The 11,050-nt window shown below is 39.5% G+C and overlaps 1 protein-coding gene across 1 annotated transcript; it reads right to left on the reverse strand.

Moving 5' to 3' along the window:
- Window positions 1–9,020: 9,020 nt before the first annotated feature.
- Window positions 9,021–9,755, reverse strand: LOC145060460 (uncharacterized). Its single transcript, XM_079008119.1, has 2 exons — window positions 9,467–9,755; window positions 9,021–9,343 (listed from the first exon to the last, which is right to left on the reverse strand). The coding sequence occupies exons 1-2, from the start codon at window positions 9,753–9,755 to the stop codon at window positions 9,021–9,023; spliced, it is 612 nt and encodes a 203-aa protein (XP_078864245.1).
- Between the last annotated feature and the right edge of the window lie 1,295 nt (window positions 9,756–11,050).

Here is an 11,050-nt window from a genome sequence, read left to right on the forward strand (position 1 = left end):
CCCAGCCTCCAGCACCTCTAGAGCATTTCCCCTGTAAACCCTAGCCCCCATTGTTGAGTTTGAGTGTGTTTGTGCTAGTTTGGAAGCTTTAGAAGAGAAGGAAGGAAAGAAGGTCCATAGAAGAGAAAGGAGATCCAGGAGTTAGCTTCCATCTGTTTCTCATTCAGGTAATGAAGTTATTACCTTGTGTATTCCTCCATTAAACCTTCTTTTATGCTTGTTATGTCTTCTTTGGAGCCTTTTATGATTCAAAAATTGAGATATGGACTCTCCTTTGGATGGAAACCTTAGATCTGGACGTTATTGAACTCTAGGAGCTCATTATAGCCACCTTTACGCAATCTTGGCCGTGTTCCAAACCCTAAGTGCTTAGTATTTGTTGATTTTGGGTATTTTAGCCTCATACTCTTGTGCATTCACGTAAAGTTGGAAAATTTATGTGTAAAACTAGTCCTAGAAGCTCATATCTATGATTTGGAAGCACTGGAATCGATTAGAATCGATTGTATAGTAATAGCATTCTTGGGACTCGACGAGTTGTTCTTTGGACTCGACGGGTTGTTCATACGAATCGGCGAGTCACAGACTGGGCGTATTCATATGTTGAAGGAGAACTTGACGAGTTGTTCATACAACTCGCCGAGTCGAATGAAGTTAGACTCGATGATAGCATCGAAGAAGAACTCGTCGACTCTTTGCCAAACTCGACGAGTAGAAGCGAGTAGAGGACTAGAATGGATGAAAGGGACTCAGCGAGTTGACGGCCCAACTCGACGAGTCCAGTCAACAGGAAGTTGACTTGACCAGGGGTAAATAGTCATTTTACCCTGAGATTAGTATTCAGTATTTGATTTAGTGTTTATGGGATTTGTAGCCGGGGAGTTCCAGAGCAGCAGTCAGGCAGTTTTAGATTTAGCATCTCGGTAGCCAGTGTTACGAGGTGAGTTTCCATCCAGTAGGAACGGGTCTACGACCACAATGCCGACTCGTCTAGTTAGCAGTAGTTTCCGGACTTCGGTCCGATGCAGTAGTTCAGTGTGCTTGATGTCTTTGTGATTCAATCTTGTCTTTCTGTTATGTGTTCTGTACATGGGTCCGATGCAAAGGGCAAGTCCCGGGTTAGTTTCGGACTTCGGTCCGATGCAAAGCGCAAGGCTCTAGTCAGTTCCGGACTCCGGTCCGATGCAGTTTCCGGACTTTGGTTTGATGCAGTGGGCAAGGCCCAATATGTGTTTATATGTTGTTGTATGGTATGTGGTAGTTTGGGGGAGCTCACTAATCTTCGTGCTTACAGATTTAGTTTTGGTTTCAGGTACTTCCGCTAGCAAAGGGAAGAGCTCGGTTGATGGCATCGCACCCACCACAGCTTTAGTTTTATCCTAGGAGTTTTATTCAGACATTCTGTTATGATTGATACAGTTATGTTTTGACATAGTAACTAGGACTTTTGAGTACTCATTCCATGGTTCTTGTTATATATGACATTGGATGATGTGATTTTTAGTAATATTAAAACAAAAAATTTTGTGTCGTATTTTGGGTCGTTACAGGAGGTGTATTCGCTCTTGCTGCTTCATTTTTCTTCGGGCAATCCCTAAGTAAATGCCCTTCTTTGTTACATCCGTAGCACACCCTCTTGTTAGATGCACACTTGCTAGCGTAATGCCCTGTCTTTCCACATTTGTAGCAAGTCACGTCTTCGTCGCATCTCTCATAGTGCTTTAGCGGTACATTTTGCATTGTAGTTCTCATCGAACAATCTTGCTTGAAGTGTCCCTCTCCACTACACTTAAGGCAAACTACCTCCTTGGTTAAGCATTTGTAGGCATAGTGACCAGTCTTCCCGCATTTGAAGAAGGTCACTTCCTTAGGGCATATCCCATTGTGTTTCCTTCCATACTTGTTACACCATTTTGTTTCACCTCCTCCTCCAGATTTTGAGAACATGTTGTTCTTGTTAGACCTTGAAGAACCCTCAAATTTCCTCTTCTTGCCAACTTTAACCTTGTTGGCGATCCTATCGTCAATCATTTCTTTGACAGACCTGGCAACCCAGATGGTTACCTTCAGAGTAGGTGCCTGGCGTACTGGCACAGTAAGCTCGTCCTTACTTTATTGAAGTAAACGCCTTGTTTCTTCCATTTGTTGATCCAACATTATCCGCACCATTGCCTGTACCCCTACCATCGTGATTGGCCTAGGTGCAGCTGCTACTTCTGGTGCATGTTCAATCACTTGTGGCTGAAGCTGCGGGTTACCGCTTTCGAATCCGCTTCGAGTTCTCACCATGTCGATCTATACACCGATCCAAGCGTTCGGTGTCCAGTAACAAGAATTTAGATAGGAAAGATTTTATTTACGATCGACGTGTAAATCTCCTTATTACTCCGAAAAGTTACATGCCAGTTCTAATACCGTAATTAAACATTTAGAAATCTGACCACATAAAGTTTCCGGATTCGGTCCGCAACAGACCATAGATCCGATCATACATTTAGCTTCATAAATCATTTAGCACATAAAAGCATGTTAGGCATTTTCACTAAATAAGCTAGTGCTTGTGTCTATTCATGCGCATTACCTAAGACACACTCCACACAATCATTGCTTTGCATTCTAAGTTTAAGTCTAGAAATAAATCCATATTCCTAGTTTGCTTAAACTAATGCTCTGATACCAACTGTGACATCCCCATTTTCATGGCCAGAAAAGACCGATTTTGTTTATGCTTTATAAAAATTAGAGTATCTCTTTTAATAAAAACATTGCGGAATATGTTCCTAGAAAAACTTGATAATTACATTATCAAAGCATTTCCGAAGAAATGTATTTTTATTCATTTTAAAACATTTGGGATGTCATCGTCAATATAGAAACATAAGCATAAACAGAACTTACATTCATTGTCACTAGTGATTTATATCTCCTTAATCTCTCAGTGTAATGTAACTTCATATCGACACCTATGATTCAAATAAACTGAGTGGGTCAGGTTGGGAAACCTGGTGAGTACATAGGGTTTTCAACCCACAATAATATAATTATTATGTGTAATCATCAAACAATTAATCCAATTACCCATACCCATTCTCTTCTTTAATTTTAAGGATCTACCCTAAGAGTCGGCTATTCTTCATTTATTCATTCCTAAGGATTGCCCTAAGGAATAGGCACGAAGTCCATCGTTGCCTATGAAACAGCTGTCAAGCGCATCTGCTAGTTCTATCACTTAGGCGCAGCTGCCAGAATTGTGACATTCTCTATAAGGTGCATCTGTCGGCATAGTCCTTTAGGCGCATCTGTCGGGGGTTATGAGGTTCTCTATTAGGCGCTTCTGCCGGTAGAGTCCTTTAGGCGCATCTGCCAAGGTTATCTCGCTTATTGACAGTATCGTTTTCGAGAGTCCACTCGTAATACCTGTCAATGGGTTTTTAGAGTACACCAGTGAACACATCTTTCACAACACCTACAGGTTGCGAGCCTGCTAGTGTTCCACTGGACTGTCCAGAATAGTCTGTGGTTGTCATCCATACTCTGCTAGATGATGGGGCCAGCATTTGGATAAAAGGCTTCTCATATCGTCCACCTCTCACCCTCACGTCATGGTCTATTTCACCTCTCACCTTATCATCCGACTCATATTTCATCTACCCATATTTACCCAACATATTTTGTAGATATAATATATATATACAGTTTAAATCATTTAAAACATGTATAAAAATCTTTCACCCAGCACAGACGGCAAGTATACAAACAATATGCACACATAGCATGTAATTTATATTAAATACTTCATATCTACGTGTAAGATTAAAGTAACTATGCACTCAATTGATAAGATGGTGACTCGGTACTTGGACAACACTTCGTTATCTCAAAAAAAAATTCTCTTGACAAAACCTAGTATCAATACCGATAAGGTTTAGTCTAACGGTAACCATGACTAATTAATAGTCTAGCTATTATTACTATTATATAAGCGTTAAGCAACACTCTTATATAACTCAGAATAATAGCCCAAATAATTATTTTAAGGTCCTAATAATGTTACTATATCAAAACATAAGCTATACTAAGGATAGGATAGGCGTAGCTCACTTACAGTGGGTTTTTCTCAAAACCGGACTCCGCCGAAGCAGAGTTTCTTAGCTGAAGGCTCTTCTTTTTGGAGCCGTCGGGCGCTCCGGGGCTTCCGCCTCATGCTAGGGAGTTCCCTAGGCTTTTTAGGGGGTTTGGGGGGGGGGGGGGTTAGTGAGAGGTTCTAGAGAGAGAAAGAAGTGGGTAAAGTTGTGAGGAATGAGCTTCACCCAGAACCTCTATTTATAGGCTGCCTGGGGCTTCACAATGTCGTGGTGTTGCGTAGGCTGTAAGGTTTCGCCTGGTGCTGACACGTGGCATCGTACACAAGGTGGAAATCAGCCAATTTTCAAAAATTCATAACTTTCGCATACGAGCTCCGTTTTCAACGTTCTTTATATCCGCGCGTAGGTAAAAATAAGATCTACAATTTTTATTTTGACTCCATCAGCTACTTCTCGACCGATCTTAAATTTAACAGTAGGAGGAGATTATATTGTTAAATGTCCGCGTAAAATTCATAACTTCTACATACAGACTTCGTTTTTGTCTGTCTTTTTACTGTTTAGTTCCTATTAATGAGATCTTCAATTCTCATTTAGGTCGCGCAGGCCAAAAATCGCTCGATCTAAAATTCAAGTTTCGGGTCGTGCACTATTATGCCAAATCTTAGAAAATTCATAACTTCCGCATACGAAGTCAGATTTTGGCGATCTTTTTTTGTATGTTCTTGGTTTAATGTATACTATAAATTTTGTTTAGATTTTTAAGGCTGAAAATTCATCTATCGTAAATTCACTATTTACATCTCCCAGTTTCATGTCGGTTTTGCCGTAAAACTTCGACGGGCCATAACTTCTTCGTTATAACTCAGATTTCGGCGTTCTTTATGTGTACAGAACCCTTGTAACATATAATACCACTTGGTTAAGATTTTTCCTTCTAAATAATCTTCCATTAAAAACTCATTTTTGATGCTCATTGTCTCTAAATTGACTAGTCCGGATCTGCGGGCATTACACCAACCCACACAATATGTCGACATATAATAAATAATATTATATACAGATAAACAGACAGTATCACAGGTAGTCCTACAGATCTATCAGACAAGCATATCAAAATAGCATGCATATCTATTCCATATTCAGCATATCAACAATATCAGGTTATCAAACCAATGGGTCGGCTTTGGTGCCTTCGACCTGAAATTACAATAAGGAAAACTCACCTCACAAGCTGAATATAATTAATGAGGCCCGACTCCGATTCTCAGCTCTCTTCTCAATGACTACATCCACCAAGTGACCAAACCATCAAAAATCCCAATGATACCCAAAATACCCTCAAAATTTAAACTTGGTCAAACATGGTAAAACTTGGTCAAACATGGTCAAACTCCATAAATCCACTGAGTCAACCCAACCGAGTTAACTCAAAGTTGACTGTTCCATGTGAGCACGTGGGGGAGTTAACCGAGTATGCGGGGCATACCCTCGCAACATCCATAACTTCATGTAGTGCTTAATGGCTAAATCACTTAAACCTAAACTTTAGATCCATGGTCCAAATGCGCCCTAGAGTCATAAATCCTCAAAGTTTATGACTTTACACGCCCAAAAAGTCCTTAATACATGATCTTAATTCATTAAGACATTCCTCAAGATGAATGAGACAAAACTAGCCAAGAAGACCTCATTTTTATGACTAAGGACCCCTCCAAGGGTCTGCAAGGACAGCTCAAAACATCCCGAACATGCCATGCTCAAGATGGAGCATTTGGGACCAAAAAGAAGCATAAAAATACCAAAAAAGAGATCTAGCAAACAAGCCATCAAGGTATTAACTTTATACCTTAGAATGATGGAGAAAAGGGCAAAACTTCCAGATCCAAGTCTTGCTTCAAGCTTACAAACTCCTAATGCAACTTCTTCTTCCTTAAACACACCAACAACACACTCTTTAGCTCCAAGTACACTCACTAAGGGTTAGGGTTTTCCAAATATGACTCAAAGGGTAAGGAGGCTGAAAAGGTGGGGTGAAATGAGCCATAAATATGCTTATATACCACCCCAACCCTAAAAATTAGGGTTTTCTTCTGACAAGAGTACCCCCCACATACATAAGTGTATGCCCAGCGTACTAGGGCGCACCCTAGTACGTCAACGTACCCTCATGTACGCTTACCGTAGTCATCCTGCTAAAATTACTAAAATGCCACAAGACTTCAAGGCTCATTCTCATGGACTTAAGGACTGAAATGCCATATGATAAAACCATGGGGATGAATTTAGAAGTACCTGAATCTCGGGATGTTACAAAATCTGGCTGTCAATACTCCAGGATCCATAAAGAGGAAGTCGGCTGAGACCTTGGATTTGGAGAGCCTTCAGGTGGACGAGGCGTTGAGGAACCTTCTCTATTTCTAGCAATCTATAAGGATCTTTATGTTTTTCTGTTTGATTTTATTTCACTTACCGTTATCTTTTATAGGTTGCTTGATTATATTTTTCGATGAGTCGAAGATCTGAAGGTTGAGCTTAACCGGGTGGAGCATGTGCTGGAGACCGAGGATTTGATTTATGAAGTTAAGAGTAGTGTTGTTGAGGTGAACTGAGAGGTAAAGATATAGCTGGCGGAGGATGCAGAGAATGCAAGATCCTAGAACGTGGAAGATTGGCATGAAATCCTGGCTAAGTTGACTGGAAAGCTTGTAAATGTTGGTCAGGATCCTGTAGAGAAGAGAAGAAAGAGACAGAGTATATCCCAGTTGGGGGGGATTAAACCTTGAATTAAGTTTGATAAAATTTAAAAACAATTTTAAATTTTTGTTCTGTAAAACAATATTTTCTTTTTTGTTAGGTTGGTGGGTAACCCCTTTTAATGCCGATGCTTTTGTTTATCTCTTTTCTTGCATGATTAATTTGGTTACAGAATCAAAATAGGTTTTTTTGAGGATCCCTAGATGATTAGGATCCGAAAGAGTTCAGGTTTTACAAGAATTCTTGGGATCCTAATAGTCTAGGATAGCTAATCATCTTCCTAGGGCTTTGAAACCATTAGGATCTTTAGTTAAAAAGGATAAGATTTTGATTATAACGTAGGATAATCTTCTTATAAGGATAATTTTTAGGAAATAACGACAGATAGAACCCGATGACCCTTAGGTTTAGTTTTGACCATCAAAAGAATTTTGACATAGCAGAAGTTTTGCATTGTAAGTCTTTTAGCTCCATGTGATCTGGAAGCTTGTATCTGGAGGATTCTTGCTTTAGGATTTTATCATGGAAGATCCTTTTTGGGGAAGACTCCGTCTTAGAAATCATTTAGAGATAAATCCAGCTGAGAAAACTCTTGTTTGTAACATGGTAATGCTATAAGTCTTGTATATTTTTGGGAAAGTGACCCAATCTTAGTAAATTACTTGGAAAAATCCCAAACCATATGATAACATGAAAATGTTATAAACATTAGGTATTTTCTGGGGAAAACCCCAACATGAGATAACGCATCAGTGTTATAAACTTTGTCAAATTACTGGGGAAAATCCATACTTAACTCTCGCTGGGGAAATCCCAACTTAGGTAATATTGGGAAAGATCCCACATAACAATTCACCAGGGAAGATTCCAGCTTAGAGTTTTACTGGGGAAGATACCAACTTATGAAATCTTGTGGAAGATCCCAACTTAAGAAATCTTGGAGAAGATCTAGCTCAAGAAATACTGGGGAAGATCCCAACTTGAGAAATATTGGGGAAGATCCCAACTTAAGAAATTTTGGGGAAAATCCCAACGTAAGATATACTGGGGAAGATTCCAACTTGAGAAATACTTGGTAAGAACCCAACTTAAGATAATAAATGGGCATAATCCCATAATAATTGGGGAAAATCCCATAACAACCAGGGAAAATCCCAACTCGTAAGATAACATGATAATGTTATAAACCTTAGAAATTTACTTTAGGATCTTAACATATGTTCAAAAATAAGAAGGTTTCCAAGTCACTAAAGCGTGAAATGATTCACATCCCATAGTTAGATACCGTGCATCCAAGCGAGGTGTGGAAACCTAAACTCGTGAGAAAGAGGTCATTAACTCTTTAAACCTTAGGATCTTAACATACGTAAATAAATAAGAGGGTTACCAAGTCACTAAAGCATGAAATGATCCCCTAACTCACATCCCATAGTAAGATATCGTGCATCCAAGCGGGGTGTGGAAACCCAAACACGAATGAAAGAGGTTATTAAGTGTTTAAACCATAGAGGGGATTAAGTACCCTTAATCGGAGGAGATATGATCAGTCTCTATTCGTAGTGACAGGGATCCTTGAGTTTCTGCATGTTTCAAACATTAGATTGTGGTGGGCATTAGCTTGGCTAATGCCCCTCCGATGCTTAAGTTAGTAGTGTTCTTGGAACAAAAATATACAAAGGAAAGAAATGAGAGTAAGGAGTAGGTATGTACCTTGCCTTAGTTGTGATGAAATGTAACTAAATTGACTTACATAAAGTGCACTTTGAGGTGTATAGCATTCCAGGATCTTGTCAGGATGCTAGCCACTATGCCTCCTTTCCTGCTTCTGAATCTGTGAGATATGTATCGCACTTTGGATCATGTAGGAAGGCATCTTTATTTATGTTTAGCCAATAGTATCATGTTATTAACACTTTAGGACATAAGGATATTCCCCCTACTATGGTTGCCACAATCTACTTCATGTATGTCTTTTAGAACGTTTGTAACTTCGTGATCTTCCAAACATCTCACATATGGACCTGCCATGGTTTCCTTGTATAATTTCCCTTGGATCATCACAAAGTGTGAGACCCCCATCTTGAATGCTCTGTCACTTTTCTCTTCCTTTGGAATCGTGCCATTTTGGAGATATTCCATAATGGGGTGGATCCATGATCTTGAACTTTGTGGAGGATCCTAAATATTAGGATCAAAACCCTTATTATTAGGATCATGGTGAGGAGGTTGAGGATCAAGATCTCCGATTGCTTCTAGGTTGGTCGTTTGATCATGTTCGTTGTGGTCGTCTGGTCTCCTGGAGGGATCTTTTATCGTCATGATCATTATATGGGTTATTGGGATCCTGGTCTCCAGCGAGATCCTGAGGGAAGATCCTAAGTTGACTGATGCATCTGCCTCGGCGTTATCTTCTCTAGGAACTTGATTCATACTAAAAGCTTCAAATTCGGAGGCCAATTTTTTAATAATTTGAAGGTATAGTGCTAGTCTTTCGCCTTTAACTGCATATGATCCATTAAGTTGGTTAGTTATTAATAAAAAATCGACATATACCTAAAGATCCTTGATCTAAAGATCCTTGACTAGTTGTAGTCACATGATCAGTGCTTCATACACTACTTTACTGTTAGTTGCCTTGAATTTATAACTAATTTCTTGGGGTAGGATCTCCCCATGTGGCGATTTTAGTATGATCCCGAAGCCAGTTCCTCTTTGGTTCGATGCTCCATCTGTGAATAGTTTCCATCTTCCCATGTTTTCCACTTCTAGAAGTTGTTTGGCTTCTATTTCAACTTCAACTCTTAGATCATTACTAAAGTCAGGCACAAAATCTGCCAGTCCTTGGGACTTTATGGAGGATCTTGGTTCGTACTTTATGTCATATGTGCTTAACTTTAAAGACCATTTTGCCATTCTTCCTGACATTTATGGTTTTCTCATAACATTCTTGATTGGATAGTTAGTTCTTACAATTACAGGATATGTTTCAAAATAATGTCTTAACTTCGTAGAAGCTGTTACTAATGCAAGTATAAGTTTTTCAAGGTGAGAATACTTTGTCTCGGGATTCAGAAGACTTTTACTTACGTAGTATATAGGATGTTGGCCCCCTATCGAGATCCTTAGCTAGCACAACGCTTACCGCATTTAAGGATAATGAGAGGTAAAGAAGGAGTGGTTTCCTTTCTAATGGTTTCACCAATAAGGGTGGTGAACTTAGATATCTTTTAAGTTCTTAGAAAGCATCTTCATGTTCCTGGGTCCACTTGAATCTTTCGTTCTTCTTCAAGATGTCATAGAAAGGTTTGCATCATTCTCAGGATCTTGAGATGAACCTATTTAGGGCTGCCACTCTTCCCATTAATCTATGAATATCCTTTGTTGAGGATGGTGATCTAAGATCAAGGATGGCCTTAATTTGCTCCGGGATCGCTTCGATTCCTCATTTGGTCACCATGTATCCCAGGAACTTACCCAATCTCATCCCAAAGTGGCACTTAGAGGGATTCAGTTTCATGTTGTATTGGTCTAGGTTGTCAAAGGCTTCTTTGAGATCCTTGAGATGATCCTTAACTTTTTTGGATTTAACTACCATGTCATCAATGTAGACTTCCATCATGTACCCTAATTTCTCCTTAAACATCCACTTGACCAATCTTTGGTATGTTTCACCTCCATTTTTAAAACCAAATGGCATGGCAGTGTAGCAATAGATACATGTCGGAGTCATAAACATTGTGTCTTCTTGGTCATAGGGTTCCATTTGGATCTGTTGGAATCCTGCTGATGCGTCCATGAATGTTAGTAATTTTTGGCCTGATGTTGCATCTATCATGGAGTCGATGTGTGGGAGAGGGAAAGAATCCTTGGGACAAGCCTTGTTAAGATCAGTATAGTCCACACACACTCTCCATTTACCGTTCTTCTTTTGTACCATGAACAAATTAGCTATTCATCTTGGAAACTTCACATCCTTGATCATGCCAGTTTTGAAAAGATTTTCTACTTCTTGTATAACTTGGTTTCTTTCTGTTGCAAATTTCCTTCTCTTTTGGTGTATTGGCCTAAAAGATGGATCTATGTTAAGTTCATGGGTTATTATGCTTTTATTGATACCTGTCATGTCCTCATGCTTCCATTCAAACGTCTTGTTTCTAGCCTTGAGGAACTTTATGAAATCATGGTCGATTTGCATGGTTACTTCACAC

The sequence above is a fragment of the Lactuca serriola genome, chromosome 6 (genome assembly GCF_051521515.1).
Source record: "Lactuca serriola cultivar US96UC23 chromosome 6, Lser_US96UC23_V15, whole genome shotgun sequence".
Taxonomy (NCBI): domain Eukaryota; kingdom Viridiplantae; phylum Streptophyta; class Magnoliopsida; order Asterales; family Asteraceae; genus Lactuca; species Lactuca serriola.

Coding starts and splice junctions, on each gene's coding strand:
- LOC145060460 (XM_079008119.1), bottom strand. CDS start 9,755: ATGGCAAAATGGTCTTTAAAGTTAAGCACATATGACATAAAGTACGAA. Junction 9,344..9,466: donor TAAATTCAAGGCAACTAACA/GTAAAGTAGTGT, acceptor GATCATATGCAG/TTAAAGGCGAAAGACTAGCA.